This window comes from Argentina silus, assembly GCF_951799395.1.
Source record: "Argentina silus genome assembly, chromosome: 3".
Classification (NCBI taxonomy): Eukaryota; Metazoa; Chordata; class Actinopteri; order Argentiniformes; family Argentinidae; genus Argentina; species Argentina silus.
The window spans coordinates 12,443,811-12,465,990 of NC_139657.1; the positions used below are offsets into that span (position 1 = coordinate 12,443,811).

Genomic DNA, 22,180 nt, shown 5'->3' on the forward strand with positions numbered 1-22,180 from the left:
TTTTTAATTAAATGATCAAATTGGCCGAGCTACAAAACTCTTATTTTGAAAGTATGGATGTATGTGTCTCTTCTTCTACGGTGCGTTATGCAAATGTAAACAAACCGTGACAGCAGTGATAGTGACAGATAAAGACTTGGGAGTGCTTGCTTAGAGTTGAGTTGAGTGGGGTCGCCAGACTATTTATTCGTGAATGAATCTTGATTGGTACCATGCATTTTTCGGTAACTTGCTGGTTTACTTGACTTCACACAGACATTAGTGGTAATGGCATCGAACTAGCATCTCGTGTGGCAGGTTGATTCGAGAAACGCACATTGCGATGCAACTTCCTGATCCTGTCTTAGTCTATCACAGCTCAGGTACTTGCATGTATGTAGAACTTTTAATTAAATTATATCTAAATAAAAACCGATTTATTTCTTGGTTGTCTGTGCAGCGAACCTAAGAAAACGTCCCTTTACGAATCCCGAAGATGAGAGTGGCGTTAATCCTCTTGCACACCATCTTATCCGGCTTGATGGTCTGTGCCACACTGTCTAAGACAGATACCAAGAAGCCCTCCAAAAGTCATCAGGAGCCTGAGGTGAGTAGGGTGGGTAACTTAAACACTGAAACTACTACATGCATCCGGGAAGTGCTGGTGGTGGTGGGGGGTCCAGGTCCAGTTGTAGGCAGCATTAGAAATGGACCTATATAATTGAATGACTGTGTCATAGTTTGTTTGTCAGTGTGTATTTTGTTGTTAATGTGTATGCAGTTACACATTAATTGTTTGTCTTTTTTGTCCTGTGTAACAGACATCACCAGTAGAACTACCAGTGTTGGAGCGAGGCCTTGTTGTGTCAGACCCACAATGGAAAGACATTGTGAAGGAGGAGAAGAGATACTCCACAAATGCTGTGACTAAACGAACATTCCAAGGGCCAGTGCTTGGATACATTACACCTGTGAGTTTAGCTTCGATCTTCATTTGAAATGGCTCCTACTGCTTTCAAAACACAGGCCTAAAATAACCTCCCTGCAATGTTTTTTACCCTCCAGTGGAACTCCCATGGATATGATGTAGCCAAGATGTTTGGTCCCAAACTTACCTCAGTGTCCCCAGTGTGGCTGCAACTTCATCGTCGGGGACCAGAGAGCTTCCATATTACTGGCCTCCACGACCATGACCCAGGTGACCACTTTATGTCTTTCAGATATCAGCCAAAGCTGTAATGCCCAAGAAATGTGGGTCAAGGGTTGTCAGTTGCTGTCAAATATAGAAAGCGGACTTGATATCTCCACTTCCTATACCACTTCCTTATACTAACCCTAAACCTCTTCTCCCCTGCTACCCCCCTGTACAAGTTCTCTCCTGCTAATAAAAAAAAAAAAAATGTAGCCTACAACTGTCAATGGCCCCTGGTGTGAGCATTGATTACTTTGTCTTATGATGACTGTTGGATAGATGACTCACTTACTTAAACAAATGTATTGTTGTACGTCGCTTTGGATAAAGGCGTCTGCTAAATGCCATAAATGTAAATGTATGTATTTCTTACCTTTGCCTTATGTTCAGTATTTCAACTCTTCTCCTGCAGGTTGGGTCAAAGCTGTGCGGAAGGCAAATAAAAAGATGAAGATGGGTAATGTGGATTTTCCGTTCTCTGCTACTCACTCACGTCTTACCCTGGCTCCATATCTCTGTGTTACAGCCAACTACTTGCTTTACAAAAATAGTCATAGAGGTTTGCTAAAGTACAAACATTGGAAGCCAGATTCATATGCTCAGAATGACCCCATACCTCTTTATCATTCAATCATCTTCAGCGACTGCTCACACTCCTCTTCCTCTCTCGTGCTCCTAGTGCCTCGCCTGTTATTTGATGGCTGGTCTTACCAGGACTACATCAGTGTGATGGAGAGTGAGGATGAAATCGAGGAACTAGGGAGCGAGATGGTGGATGTAGCGAAGGTAATGAGTTGTACTGTCTGGATGATGTCAGTTGGCAAGGCACATTCCAAACCATGTGCTTGTGTGTTTATGCTGTTTATATCCATACTGTGCTTCATGGTGTTGTGGCCTTGCAGACAGAAGGCTTTGATGGCTTTACACTGGAGTTGTGGAGTCAGCTGGGAGGCAACAAGAGAACGTGAGTTGTGTTAATAATAAATGTGCTGTTTACTTCAGTTTGTGTAAGAATAACCACAGGGAAATTAATACATTTGTGTTTATTATCCAAAGTCTCAACACTATCATTTATATTCCATCCAGAGAGCTGGTTCACTTGGTGACACACATATGTGAAGCCTTAAAGGCTAAGAAACTGGACTGCATTCTCGTCATTCCACCGGCAGTGACACCAAGGTAATTTAGATGAGTCAGCTAATATATGATGGATATGTCATAAAGCAGTTGGTCGCAATGTTTCCGAATAACACTGTTTCTCTCTATATATATATTCTCTCTCTATTGCGATCAGTTCAGGTCAGCCAGGTATGTTTGGCAGGGAGGAGTTTGAAAAGCTGGCCCCTGTCGTGGATGGGTTCAGCCTCATGACCTACGACTACTCCAACTCTGGCAGGTATGTTTTACAGAGACTGATATACCCATGAAAATGTTCAATTAGTTGACATTCAATTGCTTAACATTTTACAGACGGTGAGCCTAACAACCATTGGATTTTGAAACAAGTGAGGAGTTGGATAGGAAATACAAAACCGGTAGCACTTGTTATACAATACTGTTCCCACTGGAATGTTGCTCAGGAATTGTGTGGGAACAGCAACCCTACCCACTGCTACCCTCTGGTTCTTACTTCAGAGAAGTCAACACAATTGGTGTTACAATGAATCCCCAAAAAATAAAGTTATTTCTAAGTTATTAGAGTGTAATTACCTTTTTACCAGGTAATTACAGTCAATTCTGTACAGTCAAAAAGCCCTCTTATATGTCTCAGTACAGTGTATATCATGAGTCTCTCCTTGTCCTAGACCGGGCCCAAGTTCACCACTGCCCTGGGTGAAAGATTGTGTGCTTCAGTTGTCACCAAACACCCACTGGAGGCACAAGATACTGCTCGGACTCAACTTGTACGGGTTGGACTTCTCAACCCATGGAGCTGAGCCTCTCCTGGGGGGCAGGTCTGATACTACTCCTATTCTCTGTTAAGAAATGTCATTTACAATGTTAAAACTGGTTTAGGAAATCTGAAGGGTACTTTCCCATGTTGTATCCTTCCAAGCGCATCATTGGCAAATGAAAGGTCTTGAAAGTAATATATAAAAACATTGGGTGATGTTGAACTCTATTGTACGTAATAGCATAGTCCTTCATCCCCCTTACTCACTTTCTTGGCTTTTCTTAAAGGTACATCGAGCTTTTGAGGGAGCTGAGGCCTAAACTTCTTTGGGACGAACAGGCTGGAGAGCATTACTTCAGTTTTAAGAGGTAGCCCTAAGGCAGTGCAATAACATCATTCGGGGGGGGGGACAGATATATATGATACTTACCTGTGATGATATCTAAATGCTGCTGATGTGATAACCAATGGTCTCCTAGAGAACACAATACACTGTTTATGAAAATCGTTCCATTTATTTTCACAATTGAATGACTTGATGAATGTCTTGATAGTATAACCATTGATCTGTGCTCTTGATTCTAGTAGCAATGGTGGCAAGCATGTGATCTACTACCCAACATTGAAGGTATGATCAGAAAATAATAACATGTTGAGTATACATAGAATGCACTGTATTCAGTAATTCAATGTTGATAGTTGATGTAGTGCATTTTCCACATCAACTGATGTTGGAATACAGTTCAAATCAATGGCATTTATATGCTGAATCTCTCTCTGCTCTTTTCCAGTCTATCCATCTACGAATCTCTTTGGCCACAGAGTTGGGCACAGGGATTTCTATGTGGGAGTTGGGACAGGGACTGGACTATTTCTATGATCTTCTATGAGCAAACGCAAAAGGACTACACACATGTACACTGCACCGTTACAGAGCAAACTACTCAGTTCCTTTATTTTTGCAGATTGATACACTGTGTCAATACAAAATGTGCATAGTTCATGGCAACAGGGTATAGCCATTGAACACCAGCATGTTGGATTCTCTTCATTTGCTCTCAATTATCTGGAATGACATCAAAACATCAGGTCAACGTCAACGTCAAGTTGTATTCAGAGTGAGATTGCCAAGACTCAACTGAACTCTGGAACTAATAACTGGCCATGACTAGTTAATCATCAGTCAGCACGGCAGTTCTGACAGTAATCTGGACCTTGTGGGGTGGGGGGGAGACAAATGGAAAACAAGTGAAAAACAAGTGAAATCAGCTGTCACTGTGCCCATTGCAGGAATGTGTTTTTTCTTTGGAAAATGTTGGCTTGAAATAAAAGAGGTACATGTCTCAAAAGTTGTTTAATAAAAAATGTTTTAACATTGCACACATTGTGTCAACATACAGCACATTGGTACTTTTCCAAACAACTCACTGTGGATGGCTGTACAGTATTGTGGAATTAACCACACAAACACATTAGGCATTATGAAGAAATTTTGACCATAATTGACCATTATAGACTTGTTTGTTTGGGTGTTGAAACAAGAGTGATGTTACAAGAACTATTGCATACAGCTACTGAGTACAGTACATTTATAGTACACTTTTATTTCCGGCTGGCATGTTCTTACAAAGAATTCACATAATGATAGAAAAGTAAAAACATCTGGAATGCTGCTCTGGTTTGGTCTTATTCAGTCTTCACAACTCTCAAATCATTCCCTACACTCACCAGTTACTGGCATCAGGATGAGGGCTCTGTTGTGAACCAACAATTGTCTTATAGGAGCCGTCCCTGTCACCTGCTGGACATCACTCACACACACCTGGCTCTACCCAAGCCTGACACTGCCTTCCCTGTGAGGACGCAGTTGAGGCTCATCTTGGTCATGTCTCCTCTGATCTGACCCCTCAGTAGAATGAATTTCCTTGACGAGGAAGTCTTCTTCTCTTCCATTCCAGACTGAAGAGCTGCATCTGGTGCCCTCCACCCTTGACTATCCCTGCTCTTAAGTAGTGCATTAATTGCTTATTAATGCATTTTTTATCTGGAACGTTTGTGTTTGTACGATTATTTCTATGCCACAGTAAATGTTTTACTTGGGACGCCTGTATTTACAATGCTGTTCATCTCTCCTTGTAAGGTCTGACTGCAAGTTTCTCTGGGACAGCAAGTCTGTGAAAAGACTAACGTACTGTATGTGGATGTAAATATCCCTTTTTTATAAAAAAATAATAATATATGTTTACAGGGGCTTGTAATCTTCGCACTATGTAGCTATGCACACCTTACTTGCCGTTACAGAGCAGGATAAGATTATTTACGGCAACTGAAGTAGACTGGATATTCTGACCGGTAACCAGGTGTCGATCGATGACTACATGCATGGCATCTTCCTGACTAGCTGTAAAACAAAGAGATTGAGAATGTCAAAAGAGTGATATACTGTGCACTGTAAAAACCATGCACTTCAATATTATGGCTTGCTTTGATATTCAAGTCAATTGGAAATAAAATAAAAAAATATTTTGAACAAAAGGGGTCTACCACAAGATGATAGTAAGAAATGCAGGCTCTCTCACTGACTCACCTGTGTATGATCCACCGCTGTCCTTCACAAAGTCCTCCACTATCAAGGGCAGGTTGGCAAAGTCAGGACTTCGCACAAGCTCAAACACAGATGGCTGTGTCAGAAGATGACAGGGAGATACACTGTGATACCCTCTGATTCAATCACATTAATCATTAAACCATTCACAATCATTAAAAGGTTGCGTAGTGATACAAACATAAACCCACAGGCATTTCAGAGAAACTTACCCCAGTTACACTGTAGCCATTGAAGATCCACTTCTTTCCCTCTGTGGCACAGCAGAGACCAGAGACGCCTTGTCCCACTGCACACACAGGCTCTGGTACACACAGGAGAACAAAGGAAGACAGCTTTTGTGATAAAGTAGTAAAGAAGATTATGTGATTTACCATATTCCAGTTAATGTAATGTTTAGATAATACACTGTACATGCTTTATAGTGTCCACTTGAATCAACTGTCAAATGCAAAACAGACATTCACAGGAGTTTTCAATAAAGGATTATATTCTTGTCACACACTGTCAGGGACTCACTTTGCTGAGAGGTGAAGTGTGTTAGGATGCGGGCCAGGGAGCCACTGTGTGCCAGGTCATAGAGGGCCCCAGGACAGTCTGGGATCAACAGCGCTTGGTAACGGGCACCTGAAATATGACATGACCTTCAGTCTCAATGAATCCTGCAAAGCATTACTGTCTGCACTGATGTTACCAGTCAGACAAAAGGAAACTAGCGTTGTCAAATGTTGTTAATGTCTTTTTTTTAATATCTTGCTTTGGCTACACAGGAACCTACCCAAGAATTGCTTCAGTGGGGGCGCTTAGTGGCGTGGCACACTAATGCGCTTACCATGTGATCGCAAGGTTCCTGGTTCGATTTCAACCCTCGACCTATCTTGCATGTCATCCCTCCTCTCTCTCCCATTCTTCCTGTCAAGCTCTACTGTCTCTATCCCAATAAAGCAGAAATGCCCTAAAAACATATTTAAAAAGAAAGAAAAAAAAGAATTGCTTCAGTGAAGGCTGCATAGGCTATTCCACGGAAGAAGGCCTACTTTAACCACAACACACCGACACTCATGCCATGGACTAAATTCATTACTTTTAGACTTCTCTCCAATCCTTGATCCTGCCTTATCTATTTACCGGTAGGTAACCACTGTGTGCTGGTAAACTGCAGTTGTGGTAGATAGTACCACTTCAGCTCAGGGCGTGTGGTGCGCCAACTGTAGTTGCACAGATCCAATAGGCTACCTGACTTCTCAGTTGACCGGAGCCTCTGTACAAATGGTCTTACTTCTCACTAAAGAACCATGGGTGCGGTCAGAAAGTGGTGCAGTGAATAATGCTTCGACCTGCACTTCTCAACCCACCTTCCCTGGACTCTGCCCCCGCTCGCAGGAACGGGTTATGCCCAAACACGTTTTGAATTGATGCAGCAGCTTATTTGATCAAGTTATTATGGCAATGAAAGACAATAATGACTATGTATTTGTAATCTTATATGATTTTTTTTTTCACATTTCATTTTTTCCCTAATTTGTCAAGTGTTTTCCAGGCCTGGAAGACTAGTCTTTAATTTAAATGTGGGAACCCTGCCAGGGAAACATGTGGGAGTGTAGCACTTGTGAATCTCACCATCTATAGACTCCAGTTTGGCAGGTGTTGCGTAGGGTTTAACACTAAAGTCCTGGACCCATCTGGCGGTGCTATCATCTACCCCGACAAAATCAATGGACTTGCCCTGCAAGATAAACAAAAAACAAAACCATCAGCCCTGCAGAATTATATGTATTATGCTCAGTCAGTACATCAATATATTTCATACTCAAGTGTGTGTGTGTGTGTGTGTGTGTGTGTGTGTGTGTGTGTGTGTGTGTGTGTGTGTGTGTGTGTCTCACCCCTGGAGTGGCTGTCTGTAAGTTGAACACTGGGCTGCAAAGACTGAAGGATTGATAGAATGACCGAGCAGACACTCCTAAAGAAATAAGATATTCAAATATTGGCCCGTCACAGAGTCCAGCCGCAGTCCAGTAGGTACAGGATCATTTCCCAGACAAGTAGTGGTAAGGCCACTAAATCTGACCAGAAAAACGTCCAGGCTGTACTAAATATAAGCAATCTGGTGCCTATGCCCCATTTGTGATTAGGATTATGTTAATATTTACATTTTGGATGTTGGATGTTGTGTGTGAATTTGGCTGTTGTGTGTGTAATCTAATACACATAGCATCCACATGTAAATATTAATATAATTCTACAGATGGAGTTAGAACTTGAGGGAACATGAGAGCTCTCTGTACATACAAATATAAATACATTACGAGGCTATTCTGCAATGAATGTCTCATTTACATACTGTGTTGAGAATTGAGAATTTGTCTCGACTTCCAACAGAATACTTCAGGCTGACAATCATCTCCTCCCTGTCAGTCATGACATCCTGTTCTGCCTCGCCATTTCGACATATGAATGGATCATGGACTAAATATGCATGAAGAAAACCAACCTTGAGCAGCAGCACTTGCCACAATTAGACAAGTGGGTTTTGAAGACATTTCACTGGTTTCTCAAATCTGAAGTGCGTGCAGATGCAGGTGAACATCTAGCAGGACCCAGGAGTTCAAAAACAGATCATATCATAGACCATATCAACCTCTGACCATATGACCAACTAAACAGGAAGCAACTTGGAACGCAGTTCAACATCCGTTAGCACTCTGCATTTCAAAATAAAAGTTCAACACGTGTTAGTTTCCAGATATGAAAACAGTGTAGAAAGACAGCTCTAAGGTAAATAAGTACAACAATAGGCATACTATTACATGTGAATAAATACATAAAAACAAAGTCACATTTTTTATTTTCAAATAGTTTGGCATGTTGCAAACGCATTACGTATCTGTTAAAATTAGCACTTTGGTAGAAATATATGTATACTGCTTCTCTACAACAATCAGTAAATAAACCCATTTATGAGTTTTAATTTCTAAATACATTTTAAAGCGAAAAAGCGAAAATCTAAGAATAAATAGATTCTTACTCTCTCAGCCTCCACATCCACCCAATGTCTTGGGGTGAAAACAAAAAGACAAAAAAACTAAAACATGCAATGGTAACTCATACAATACAGGACAGAATACTGGCTGTCCAGCAGCCTGGCTGCCTTGCTTTTAAACTTTACCTCTATACATAGTTTTTGTTCTTTCTGACTGTTGTTCATGCTACATTATTTACACGACACATGGATTTGTCAGACACAGAGAAAAATCTGGAAATATATCGAGATAATGTAGCTTGAAATGATAGTAATATACTGTAGATCCCTCCACACTTAGTATGGCTCCTCCTTCAAATTTCGATATAGGCAGCAGGTAAACATCATCCCTACAAGCTAAAAGAAAGGGAAATAAGAAACACGTTATCATATAACACTATCATATACATATCATATACATTATCAAATATGTTCACACATTCATTCACGCTGATTGACAGGGCTTTACCTGGAGAAAAGCAATCCCAATACCCACTGCACCAAGGATCTGCAATTGACTCAGGATGAACTCCTCCAACTTTGTGATGCAACCTCCCTGAGAGAATGAGAGGGAAGAGGCTGATATTACTGTCAACAGTCATACGCTGCTGATCTGCTGCCAACATACTAACCAGATTCATGGTCCAGTCGATTGGCCAGACTCACCTCTACCTTGTAGATATTAGAAGGGTGGTCCCTACGGCCACAGTGATCGCTTGGGGTTTTGCAGCAGCTATCTGGAACCAGCCTGTCATTTTCTCTTGTCTGAATCCACACACTCTCTGACCAGTCTGAAGAGCCATTACTTCCACAACACTTAAACTGAGAGACAGTGGACAACAGAGGGGGTAGAATAGCAGAAAGACAGAACAATTAAGTTATCTTGCAGAGTGCAATGAGATGAAATAGAAACAAGTAGTATGGATGGAACATGTTAGGCAGAAGATAATTCATGAGTGTTTGTTAATGCTGTATAAATGGACGCTCACTTTACCTCCTGCTGAAGCTTGTCCACTGTGCTTGTGATGAGTTCCTCCCCAGGCTGCTGGTATTTGTGTGTCATGGTCTCCTTCAGGTTCTGGTGCAGCTCCTCATCCAGCTGTGCAGAGAAAGGAACAGGACTGTATGTCAACTAAGACTGGTCTTACTCACTGACATCTATTTCATTTGGGGTCTTCTTTGAGATCCTTTCTCGACCCATAAAGACTGCTGACATGATCAAGTTTCATGTCTCCCCGGTAACATACCATAACCCCTGTCCAGTGAGAACATACCTCTGAGAATACATGACGTAATAGAGCCTGCTCAATGACATGCCCGAGTCAGGCGATAAGGATTTGCGAACATTTTCAGATAATACAGAAGTGAGTGTCAAGTGAGAAAGAGCAGATTAATTTACCTGATGACAGAGAGGGAAACACTGGAGCATGAAGAGAGGGAAGAAAAATAGGTTTTGAAAAGGATGGAAAAACAGGGATAGATTGAAAGCATGTAAAGACTCATGCAGGAATAAGAAATTATATGTTAGGGTTGTGTCACATGCCTTTAAAGTAACACAAGAAAGTTCTTCATGTCAACAGGTGTTAGTCACTGTAGCATAGAATTAGCAGGGACAATAGAATAATAAAAACAGTGTTAAGGATTCCTGTTTTCAACTGGTTCCATGTATCAGTTAAATGGTCAAGTACAGCTCTTGAGTGAAAACAAAACACATCTAGGTAAGGAGTGGTACATGTACAGTCGATGTCCTATCAGAATACCTGAATCATATCACAATCTGGGGAACTGTACAAGAGGATGCTATGAATTATGCTACGCATGTTATACTGTATGTTTTACAGTACAAGGCCTTTTCTGAACTAAACCTTTACCTCCTGGGAGTTGATATAGGCCAGTACTCCAGCTGCAACCTCCAGCAGGAAGATACACAGCAACAGAATGAAGTACTGTGGTGGAGAGAGAAAAAGGCATTCCCTAAAAGACACATCTGAATGAGATGACATTCGAAAAAGCAACCTTCAAATGTGACTACTTGATTTCATATTCATGTCTGATCAAAACATATATATATATATTATGAACAGGGGAGCTTGGCCCGATCAGCTATTATAAAAATATGAAATCGAAGTGATGTACTATAAGGGTCGTGAGGGATATGAGAATAGAAATAACACCACATAGAGCTTGTGTGGCTCACACAAAATTCTCTCTCTCGCTCTTGCGTCTCCCACTCACTCCCTCACTCCCTCTGAGTACCAAGCACCCGCCTGTGATGCCCCTCATTCCTCTGGCATGACTCACCTTCCAAATCTGAACTCTTAAAGATACACACTGCATTATTCTGTCTGATATTTCTGACACGTCTATGAATTTATGATATGATCTCCTCTGTATGTACTGTGTACATGCACACAATATAATACTGCAAGGCCTTCAGCTCAACAAAGATTCAAAAGTGTTCCCTAGGCTGAACTTTGAATACATGTGAGCACAAACAAGACAATGTTGTATGTGTCCACATAAACACAGAAATTGTAATAATTGAATTTCTACTTCTATTTCTACTTTTGTGTCTTAAAATGAAATGTGTTGTTGGTATCAAATTGACACGTTTGTATGTGAACAGATATCTTACTTATTAAAGCAGTTTCAGTTGAAACATACACCTGATTTGTGTTTATTTCAAAGAGGTGTGTGAAAGTGGGTGTGGGTGTGGGTGAGTATCCTTACATTTGATTAATATAGTGTGATAGTGAGTATAGTGAGTACCTATGTGTTCGTAGTGTGATTGTCAGTCTGTGTGAGCGTCTGTGCATCAAGACGTGGGAGATCTTACCACTATCAGAAGACTCCTCATCTCCTTCAAAGTGGCACAGCACCCTATTATTCCTGTCACCACAACGATGGCACCAGCTGCTATCAGGATGAACGCAGAGGCTGAATACAAGCTGGAGTTGAGCAGACTGATGTACTCACTCTTCTCCACCAGAGTCCAGACTCCCACCGCCATCACAGCACCACCTGCCAGCTGACAGAGCACAGCACTATCAGATCGGTTCAATAGCATAAAACAAGGACAATTTTGAAATCACATATAACTATTAGGTCCCTAAATGTATGTTTTCACTGGCACTGTGCAGTAGGTGAAAGGTTTGGAAGGGTTTAAGGCTTTATCGCTTGTAAAGTTCTCTGAAAAGAGATAATGTAGCTGTCCACCAAGTGCATTCTTAATCAAGTTCATCATGTGCATCCTAGAGATTAACTCTACTCTCTAGCCACAGCCTTATCACAACATGGAAGGACAGGATCTACAAGTTCAAAGTTAGATTCCCTTTGCTACAGAATGTTAACAAAAGCAGTCGTACTGCCAAGAACAGTACTGTCGAGAGAACAAACTCACCCAGAAAAGAAGGTTGAAAGTGAAAAGTAGATATTTCAAACATATTGTCCCACAAGTGTTTGTATTTTCATTGTATGTTTCCATCCTGAAAAGACAATTACATATGTTATGCATTGTTATAAGAGTCAACAGTATTATTTTGCAAATATTATGTCCATTCTTGGACCATTTCCACAGATTATCTGCAATTCAGAGGCAATCATAGGGTGCATGTGTGCACTGAGGCTCTGGCTCATGGGACAGACCTGATGCTATACTGAAGGCTACACAATATTGTCCACCTGAGGCTCTCTCACCCCACCCCTATCCACTGACACTCCGCTGTCTGTCACAGTAAATGCGCAACTTGCATGACAGTAAGCCTATTTCTGCGCTGTACAGACCAGTAACTATCTTATAATAAATGTTCTGATCTGTATTTCATCCACACTTTGTCATTCTCTTAAATTAGAAAGTGGCACTATCCTCAAAGGAAACCTACCGATTAATTATGAATATCATATGTTGTGTGGGAAAAAGAACTTTACAACTTGTCTCGCATGCCAACCAGCAGACAGATATATGTCCGCTGTCTCAGTAATTCAAGCCTGTCTCCTCACCCCCTAACTAAATGAAGACATACTGTTGGATATCTGTTCTAGTTCTGGGGTTTAGTCAAGGTCCAATTGTTTTATTCTATCCCATGATCTCTCTTCCTCCACGGTTCACAGAGAAAGTCAGGTAGTGCAGTCAGCCCTGGGATAGCGGGAGGTGGGGACTTTGAGAGACACACCAGATCAACATTTCTGACATAGCACATATATAGCAAGGGCCGAGAATCATAGAATGATAGCAGATAAAACATGAAATAAATTCAACACAAAATATAAAATGTAAAGGTCTATCATTTGGTTGGCTTACTCTCGATTTAAAAACTCATGTCAATCAAAACAAAGTCAATCCACTTATTTATCTTAACTTTAAACAACTCTCTTGTGATGTACAAATCCCATTCTCTACCGGCTACATCTGCTCTGTGGGCAAAAGAATAATACCTGTCCTCAGATTGTGGATCCTGACCCCCCAGATGCAAGTGGTGTATCAGAGTGAAGCGATCCAATGAGTCTCTGTCTGCTGCACATTTGAAGGTTATGAGCAACAGTCAAGAGATTTCAGCTGACGCTCAGATCCCAAGCCAGCCTGTCTGCCTACCGTGCCGTCCCCTTTTAGCAGAAGAGCAGCAGCAGACCAATAGGCTAAATAAAGTGCATGGCTGCCACCAGCAGGCTAGTCAGCGCACATTGACTTGCTTGTAAACACAATTGCCTACCATGGTGAAAGAGAGTAAAGTGAAGACGGTGTGACATGGAAATACAGAACATGATTATCTTTATTTATTGGTGAACACAACCAATTAACAACATATGGTTACATTTTGTGACAACTTTGTACAACATCCAAGCAAACTTGGTCAGACAAGAAAGAAATGTAATAGCTCGTAGTGTATTATCCTGTCATAACCGCTTATAAATGATCTAAAATGTCATTTAAAAAGGCAGTTTTCTTGCCTATTTGCAGCATCTTCCCCCTTTAGTGGAGGGTTCTGCCAGAAGAAGTGTGTCCTCACATTCTTGGTCCTGCTTGGCAGCCAACAACCTGAGGTGAGACGGGGATAGAATGATTCCTATCGGTACCAGTGGAGGCTGGTGGAGGTAGAAATCGGAGGACGTGCTCATTGCAATGCATGGAATGGAATGAGGAATGGTAAACACACATGTTTGATACCATTCCATTCCATGCATTACAATGAGCCCGTCCTCTGATTTCTACCTCCACCAGCCTCTACTGACTGGTACGAACAAATTAGAAACTGCTCAGCTTACCATTACTATTCAATTACAAATAATAATTCAACGTTGTTTAAGAGTAATACCAACCAGAGTAACCACACAGTACTGAGGAGATATATTACCTTGCCAGTTGAATAATCAGTTCCTCTATGTTGCATCCAGTCTTGGCACTGCACTCATAGAACACCGCCCGGTACTGCTGTATTGAACATAGTCCACATAAAAGGAAACAGTTTAATTCGTTTTCGTCATATTTTGACAGCAGTGTTACTTTAAAAAGCCACTGGTCGTAAGAATCAAGTTCACCTCACCTCTGCCAATCGTCGTCCCTCTCTTGTGGTAACTGCCCTCTCTTGACCGTCTGCCATGTCCATCTTATTCCCAAGCAGCATCAATACTGTCCCCTCCGACATCTTCTCCTAAGTAATGAGAGAGGTTATTGTACTCTCTTTATTAGACATCAAACTGAAAACTGAAAAAAACCCAACTTATACTGCTGTAGAATCACAATCTATTTAATTACACAAATGACATCAGTGCCAAAAGGGGTTATCACATTTAGCTTTTGCCCACAACCTGTCACATGGGATTATGCAAAAATCTTCAAATGCCTTATTTGCATGTCAAGCCACCATAACATCCCCAGCCTTCACCTGCACCCCATCCATCCACCCTCTGACTGCTGTGAAGGAGGGAGAGTGAGTGATGTCGTACATGGTGAGGATTCCGTCGGCTTTGCGATAATACTGCTGAGTGATACTGAGGAACCTGAAAGACGCAGTGACAAAGTGACACACCATTATGCCCTTCATACAGCGACACATTTCATGTCAACGGTATCATACTAGCATATTGTAAACAGTAAGACGACGCAAACATTTCCAAATATATCAAATGGTCGGTTTGAAATAGGAGCTGCTCAAAATGTAGTGTGATATGTGTGAAGTGGGTTGTGTCAAACCTCTCCTGTCCTGCAGTGTCCCAGAGCTGGAGGACGATGGTGGTGGAGCCCAGTGTTACACTCCTCATCTGAAAGTCTATACCTAAGATCAGCAGCCTGTTATACCATAGTGCTACACCTTTTAGTCATCGAACAAAACATACATCAAAAACACAGGGCACATCAAGCTCCACTGATTTGTTTTCTGACTGTTTATTAGCATTGTTCCTACTGTGGCCATTCATTGGACAAATATAATAGTGACATGTTGTCATGGTGACCTGCTTGGTGTGGACAGATTCACATATTCAATCATCTGTCAGATAACAAAGAACCAACAGAACCCCTTACCGACAGTAGAACTCATTGTGTTGGGGAAATGTCCTGTGCAGCAATGGTGGATGAAGGAGCTCTTGCCCACCCCAGAGTTGCCTAGGAATACCACCTTGAATACTCGTTGGGGGCTGATCATTCTAGCCTAGGATTGCAGGAGTTAGGAGTGTTAATGCTAATCATATGCTTTATGGTATGTAATAAACCATTTCAACAACATTACCTATAGCACACATTTTGTACTGTAGAACCAACATCACAGTCAATACATTTCTGTCATAACATCAGTATGTCTCAAAGATGTTCCATCATAGTTTTCCAGAATGCAAATGTCCTCAGACTAATATCCGCATCGCTCTTGCCCTCTCGCTACCCTAGCATTGAAATATCCCATGGTTATGTGTTATGCAATGAAATCTGCAGTGCCAGTATATTCATTTTTTTCCCATCCAAGTATTTAAGTACCTGAATCCCATTAGTCTGTTCATCATCATCATTTTCATAACAGTCTCCACTGGATGGTTGTCTTCTCTTGGACATGTTTGATATCCCATCTGAGTCCTGCTCCACCTGATTGGGTTCGCTGAGCTGTCTTTATAATCAATAAAACAAGACATTAGTTACTGCTGGAGCAACCCACTATTACACATCATTTGATTTATTCTATTTAGATTCATACTCACATGTACTACAGTAGCCTACAAACTGTACTATATGTATACAATCCAAATTATTTATTAAATACCAACCTTTTAATTGGCTTGTCTTGCAGTAAGTAGTTACCGATTATTGACCCTTTTTTCTGCAAAGGCTTTCTGATATTGGGAGTCTACAGGAAGGATGGGTGGGGAATGAGAAAGACAAACAAATGTGTAGCATTAAAGTTTTAAAATACTGAATTAATGTCTATGCTTTGATGAATGGTTCAAATGCAGTTTTCTCCCATACGGTTGTGTTTTGTATTTCTGTATGGTTCCACATAAACCTGTTTTTATTGACTGTATCTATTCAGTTGATTCAATCTGTGTGTGTGTATGAGTAACAAATTGTTAAGTTGAAAGCAAAATAGCTCAGAGGACAACATTTATTTAGCACCAAAGTGGTGAACATACTCATTAGTGTGGTAAATAAACTTTGAAGATCCACTCAACGACAATTTTACAAATGCTAAATGGATAACAAGTGAATACAAAGACATGTGTTGTATACTCAGGTTTCTGAGTGTTGTATACTCAGGTTTCTGAGTGTTGTATACTCAGGTTTCTGAGTGTTGTATACTCGGGTTTCTGAGTGTTGTATACTCGGGTTTCTGAGTGTTGTATACTCAGGTTTCTGAGTGTTGTATACTCAGGTTTCTGAGTGTTGTATACTCGGGTTTCTGAGTGTTGTATACTCGGGTTTCTGAGTGTTGTATACTCGGGTTTCTGAGTGTTGTATACTCAGGTTTCTGAGTGTTGTATACTCGGGTTTCTGAGTGTTGTATACTCAGGTTTCTGAGTGTTGTATACTCGGGTTTCTGAGTGTTGTGGTTGCAATCACCTCATAGCATAGCTATTACTTTGTGTGCATTTTCCATATTGTGTTCATGCAAAACAAAATATTTGATCAAAAAAGTTTAATGTACAAAGTTTACATTTCAAAATAACATAAACACAGTAAAAGTGATCTTAATAAATAATGTTGTCTCCAACTAGTTTAGAAACACTCCTTCCCTTGTGTTGAAACAGGTCAGCAGAATTGACCTATAAGCTGAATTCTTCAGTTCCTTGGCCACATATGGGCAAAACAGCAAAGATTGCCCAGAGCCTCTTTCAAAAGAGCCCCTAAAAAGTGACACAAATGTGACCACAATTCCAAACAGTAACCATGAGCCACAAGAAGGGCTGTCCACAGCATCAGCGTAGGATTGATCTGATTGGTACAATAATAAAAACATTGGGAACAGTAAATAACCATCACATTTCAAGAGCGTCAAGTCAAGAGACGAGCCAGCTTAGTATGGGTATAAGGACTGAGTCCAGGAGGACCCTGCATGTCCACTCCAGGGAGGGAGCGGGAGAGGAGGAGAGAGTAGGGAGTGCCTGTGACTAACCCTCTTCTGGGACTGATGGGCGTCTTTCTCATCTCGCAGCCTTTTGTTCATATCCCTGAACATGAAAGAAAATAGGTAATTAAAGATATTTATAGAGATATTGAAAATATACCATCCCACCGAGAGCTCTACCAAACTGTGTTGATGTACTGTATTTCAAGTTGATTGTGTTGAGAATTGAGAAAAAAAAACGAATTAAAAATGATTTATCAAATAAAAATTCCAATTTGATCTACATCACAAACAATTATTTTTGTTCTTGTTATTTTTGTTATTTGTTATTGTTATTCTACTATATTTGTTCTCTAGACAAAGAAACAGAATGATGCAGGTACAACCAGCCAGCACATGCAGACATACCGCAGCAGCTCCAGTTGTCTCATCAGGCTGTCCTTCTCTTTCTGCATATTCTTGGACACCTTCAGCACCGTCCTAGAGGGAGGCACAGACACTCAATGAGATCCAATGAGGTGAAGCTTCTACACAGTGACACCAAGTGTATTTAATCTTCAGTAAACACACAGCATAGCAAACCATGTGAGCGTGAGTTAACAAGCTGTAGTTAGCTAGCTGTCCCACCACCCTCCTACTTCTGTCGGTTCATCTGCTCGAGGGAAGTGTTGGACTGGATGAGACTCAGCTGGCCCAGAGCACTCCGCAGGTCTTCTCTACTGGCCTCCATTTGCTCCTGTAACTGAAGGTTGAGGCCCTGCAGTTGCTGGTTCTGTTCCCTCACGTCGGCCTGCTCACAGTTGAGTAGGTGTATCCTCGTCTCCAGCTGGGGAAGGGAGGGACTGGGATATTAATAAACAGTCATATAAGGGACGTTGAATGTTTAACAGATTGTCATTCTCACCAGTGAGATACAACATTGTTACAATGTATGACACTTATTGATTTATCAATGAATATCATTGTGATCTCTACCTCTCTCTGCTTGGCCAGCATACTTTCCAGTTCCTGCTCCCGCGTTTTCAGCTCCTCTTGCAGCTGCTGTCTTCTGTCCCACTGTCTAACACTGTCCTTGAGTTAACAGTAATGACCCTATAATCATCCTTTCTATCGTTATGATTTCAACAACTCTTCATCATCATCGTCGTCGTCATCGTCGTCATCATCATCATCATCATCATCATCATCATCATCATCATCATCATCATCATCATCATCATCATCATCATCATCATCCACTTGTAACTTATAAGCTGTACCTGTGCGAGGCGTTTCTCTCTCTCCTCTCTGACCTGGCTCTCCATCTCCTCGTACATTGATCGGACGACCCTATCATGATCCATCTCCCGTCTGAAACAAAGTAAGAGAAAGAGACCGACAGCTACAGTTAGAAAACCCACACAATAGAGACCTTGTTTACTGGTGACCCCTTCCAGTACAATGACAGGAGTTATTATCTTGCTGTATAGATGGGTATTGTGTAAGTAAAGCATAGAGAGGCACTAGAAGAGGGGTGGTTTGAGACCTGCGGAGCGCCTGCTCCAGACTGTCCCTCTCTCTGAGTGAGTCCTGTAGATGGGACACCGTATGGACCAGAACATCCTCCAGGACATTCAGCAGCTCTGGTCTGTCCCGCTGGAGCTCACACCATAGAGTACACAGCTCCCACTGACTGACACACACCAAATCACACAACACAACATTCTACTGTTAGTCGGGACACCTTCAATCAGACCCACCAATATTGACTCACACACTCACTGACATATTCACAGTACACAAACTTGGGCAGGTTTGAGGCCTGTTTTACATCAGCAAGTAGTGGACACCATTGTTCTTTTAATGTCTTAATCCATAATAATCAAAGTGCATCATCATAAAGCACAGGTAGTGTGGTCTCACTCTTTGAAGAGTTTGTCAGCTCCCAGCTCCATCAGGATCTGTGTGAGTCTGAGGCCCGTCGGGTCCACCTTCATCTCTGCTTCCTCCTGGCTCTTCTCTTCAGTCTCCTCCTCCCCCATTAAATCACCTATCAGTGAGAGGCACAGGGGATATGAGACAACCAATCATTTCAAGTATCAATGGGACCAACAAGAAAGTTAATATGGTAAACACTAGTAGTAACCAGCCTGATCCGGTCAAATGAATAGGATTTCAAGACATGAACGAACTGTAGGCCTACTGGACATACCAAGGCCTGTGTTAAATTCAACAGGAGTGAGGAAGCCGTTGCTTTCTCTATCAAGACTCTCAAAAACGGACTCCAGCTGTTCAGGGGAGAGAGGCAACTCCCCCTGTAATCTCTAATAACCAGAAAGATAAGGAGAAAGTGAGAGAAGGATAAAATGCTTTTTAGTAACCAACAATATCTGTACCACATGCTGCTCACCTGCATGTCCCTCTTGGTGATGAATCCTTTCCCTTCTTTATCACACAGAAAAAACAGCTCTCTGGCCTTCCCCATAGTCTCTGGTTGCAGCATCCCTGACGTCCCCTCCCTAGTGCTGGGTGATGGCACAAGCCCACGACCCCGCCCTGGCCAGGGGCTTCCAGGTGGGACTCCCCTCTGCATGGGGCTGCATGGGGATGCCTCACCACTGCCCTCCCCCACCAACACCTCCCCGTCCTTTAGCCAGCGTGACATTACTGCAGTGCAGAGAAGGAAGGGGGGAGAGAGAGAGAGAGAGAGAGAGAGAGAGAGAGAGAGAGAATTAAAGTAGCATCACCTCTGGAGTTTAATTTATTTCAACTTAATTTAAAACACTTTGTACAAAGTGACGTAAATGTGTTGAATAGAGCACTTCAGTCATAGAGAGAGGGGAATGTGCCGGATCCGCACAATTAAGAGCAGTGAACCTGAGAGAAGTTATTATGCATTTATCATTAACTATATTAGTTGTTAAAAAACAACAGATCAAGTTACAGTTAGGTTGTGTAACTTGTGTTTGCCTAGAAAGCAAATGTCACACAACACTGCACATGCCTACCTCCCATTATTCTCTTTCAAGTGTTCCCCGACTTTGTTTTCCGTCTTTGAGTGTCAAAGATTCTTATTTCATGTCAGGATCGTGAGACAGCACTGTTTACATTTTGTGTATGCCTAATACCGCATGCCCTCCCTTGTTAAACATTACAGTGCATAGTTTCCAGACCACATATTGAGCTATGACTGTATTCTATATCTTGAGCTGCTGTGAACACAGCAGGTGGTAGCCATGTGACCTGGCCCCTGACCCCTGAGTGCTACTGGGTGTTATTTGGTTGTGTAATCAAAATGAGAATTGACTTGTATTAGCTTAGACTACTTCTGGCACAATAATATCTCACTGGCCCACATATAGTGTGTGCCAGCCATTGTCCTAAATTGGACATGTTGACATCCCTAGAACTAGAACTACAACAGCCATATGCTCAATGTGCTGTCGAACAGCAAACTTCCATGGGGATTTTCTTATGACAAACCAGTCCTGGCTTTTTCAATCGGACACCAGAATTCCCCTTTATGCTGCACCAGGATGTGGAGAGTGAAGAGCAGGATGGTGTCATGTGATGATAATCGTTTGTGTGCAGTAAGAGGAGGTGGCCAGCCAGAGGAAAAGTGAGATGCAAATAAAGCATTTGCAGTGGTTTGCATTGACATAACCATTCAGATTGCCAGCGCATATGGCATACAGAGATACAGGGAAATTAAGGTGTTAAAATTAAAAGAGACTGAACAAATACATTTGAGGGGACCCACAGCCAAGTAGCCTACAGGGATTTACTTATTTAAAGCAATTATGATAACTGACTCAAAATGCACCCCAGATCAAATCACTCAAATGTAATCCAATAGTACTAAATAACATTGTGTGCTGTAAATAGCACAAAAGAGTGCATGCAACACATCCCAAACAATATGCTCCCTGTATACTGTAGTATACTGAGCACAGTGAAATAGGCCGACAGCATACTGATGATACACAAAGTATTTGGAAACATGAACCAGCACCACCTAAGCCTAAACTGTTTTTTTAGCAAGATAAGAGCTTATCGTATTTGTAAGACAAACATGTTGAATGGGCCAGAGGCTTCATGTGAAATGTCTAAAAATGTTCTTAGTTACAGTCCAGACTGAAAGTCAGATAGAGTTACCATTATCTTATAATGCTCTTCTGATAGCGAGAGAATAATATTGTGCCAAGCATATGGTGGTCTATGAACATGAATAAACACATACTCATGTCATGTTACCTGGACTTTATTCTGAGATCACTTTTTAAAGTAGATGCAATTTAACAACGCTCTTTGTAACAAGCCCTGAAAAGTATAGGCTCAGTCTTATAAGCAGAATTGTATTTAATATCTAGGAAAATTGCTACTGTGAACAAAACGCTTGCATGCTCTTAGACATTCAAGAGCCAACTTGTGAATAACGCAGTTGTAAAAACAAAATTGCACTTTTTGGATGTGGTATACACTGAGCTGTGTTGTTATGCATATCTTGGAACTTGCATATCTATTTCACCATGACAAATTCCTATTTAATATGCAGTTAGTAATTCTATTGGAGACGAAGTTAATGAGTAACGGCTCAAAGCACTGTAGTTAAGGAAACCAGTATGAAGTTATGTGCCATGTATTATTAAACAACTCAGCAGCCCGTGTTCATACTCACCTCACCTGACACAAAATCTCTGTTATCAGCCTCCAAGTGCAAAAAGGACGTATTAGTATTTCAAACTATTACAAATGTTGCCTTCCAAATCACCGTTTGTCAGCTTGTCAAATCATACACAGTTTGAAGCGAACTCACCTATCCGAAACACGGGGACCTTAGTGTTAACCACCCTTCAGTTCACCACCTCACCTGCAAGAGACTTTAAACTTTCCTTTCAACATGTCACACCACTAGATGGCAACGAGGAACCAGTTGGTGTTGCCGTAAAGTTCCGTTTAGCTCCGC

General features: G+C 41.5%; 4 protein-coding genes across 9 annotated transcripts; 1 reads left to right on the top strand and 3 right to left on the bottom strand.

Annotated features, from left to right (window-relative positions):
* Positions 1 to 88: 88 nt before the first annotated feature.
* Positions 89 to 5,337, top strand: chid1 (chitinase domain containing 1). Of its 4 annotated transcripts, none has more exons than XM_083666835.1 (13): positions 89 to 224; positions 440 to 586; positions 801 to 950; positions 1,045 to 1,177; positions 1,584 to 1,628; positions 1,851 to 1,957; positions 2,074 to 2,135; positions 2,258 to 2,350; positions 2,466 to 2,567; positions 2,977 to 3,126; positions 3,353 to 3,433; positions 3,651 to 3,693; positions 3,857 to 5,336. In XM_083666835.1, exons 2-13 carry the CDS (start codon positions 476 to 478, stop codon positions 3,953 to 3,955), a joined length of 1,176 nt encoding a protein of 391 aa, XP_083522961.1. In that variant the 5' UTR covers positions 89 to 224; positions 440 to 475; the 3' UTR covers positions 3,956 to 5,336. The 4 variants fall into 4 exon arrangements, with proteins under 4 accessions (XP_083522961.1, XP_083522964.1, XP_083522962.1 ...); XM_083666838.1 differs by having other exon boundaries at positions 3,654 to 3,693; positions 3,857 to 3,994; XM_083666837.1 differs by having other exon boundaries at positions 137 to 155; positions 3,857 to 5,337.
* On the bottom strand, positions 5,331 to 8,321 carry gatd1 (glutamine amidotransferase class 1 domain containing 1). Its single transcript, XM_083666839.1, has 7 exons — positions 8,162 to 8,321; positions 7,554 to 7,630; positions 7,291 to 7,396; positions 6,190 to 6,297; positions 5,883 to 5,974; positions 5,653 to 5,746; positions 5,331 to 5,466 (listed from the first exon to the last, which is right to left on the bottom strand). The coding sequence occupies exons 1-7, from the start codon at positions 8,208 to 8,210 to the stop codon at positions 5,351 to 5,353; spliced, it is 642 nt and encodes a 213-aa protein (XP_083522965.1). The 5' UTR covers positions 8,211 to 8,321; the 3' UTR covers positions 5,331 to 5,350.
* A 177-nt stretch (positions 8,322 to 8,498) lies between these two features.
* Positions 8,499 to 13,223, bottom strand: cd151 (CD151 molecule). 2 transcript variants are annotated; one of them, XM_083666217.1, is made up of 8 exons: positions 13,124 to 13,223; positions 12,090 to 12,174; positions 11,526 to 11,717; positions 10,561 to 10,635; positions 9,684 to 9,788; positions 9,356 to 9,511; positions 9,159 to 9,245; positions 8,499 to 9,046 (listed from the first exon to the last, which is right to left on the bottom strand). In XM_083666217.1, exons 2-8 carry the CDS (start codon positions 12,171 to 12,173, stop codon positions 8,987 to 8,989), a joined length of 759 nt encoding a protein of 252 aa, XP_083522343.1. In that variant the 5' UTR covers position 12,174; positions 13,124 to 13,223; the 3' UTR covers positions 8,499 to 8,986. The 2 variants fall into 2 exon arrangements, 1 of the variants encoding a protein (XP_083522343.1); XR_014554132.1 differs by having other exon boundaries at positions 8,995 to 9,046; positions 9,679 to 9,788.
* A 251-nt stretch (positions 13,224 to 13,474) lies between these two features.
* cracr2b (calcium release activated channel regulator 2B) lies at positions 13,475 to 22,085 on the bottom strand. 2 transcript variants are annotated; one of them, XM_083666665.1, is made up of 18 exons: positions 22,031 to 22,085; positions 19,625 to 19,881; positions 19,427 to 19,538; positions 19,138 to 19,264; positions 18,761 to 18,907; positions 18,495 to 18,585; positions 18,211 to 18,306; positions 17,874 to 18,061; positions 17,644 to 17,715; positions 17,284 to 17,338; positions 15,941 to 16,020; positions 15,657 to 15,783; positions 15,210 to 15,336; positions 14,880 to 14,961; positions 14,572 to 14,686; positions 14,230 to 14,337; positions 14,041 to 14,117; positions 13,475 to 13,724 (listed from the first exon to the last, which is right to left on the bottom strand). In XM_083666665.1, the coding sequence occupies exons 2-18, from the start codon at positions 19,877 to 19,879 to the stop codon at positions 13,637 to 13,639; spliced, it is 1,947 nt and encodes a 648-aa protein (XP_083522791.1). In that variant the 5' UTR covers positions 19,880 to 19,881; positions 22,031 to 22,085; the 3' UTR covers positions 13,475 to 13,636. The 2 variants fall into 2 exon arrangements, with proteins under 2 accessions (XP_083522791.1, XP_083522792.1); XM_083666666.1 differs by lacking the exon at positions 22,031 to 22,085 and adding an exon at positions 21,898 to 21,950.
* Between the last annotated feature and the right edge of the window lie 95 nt (positions 22,086 to 22,180).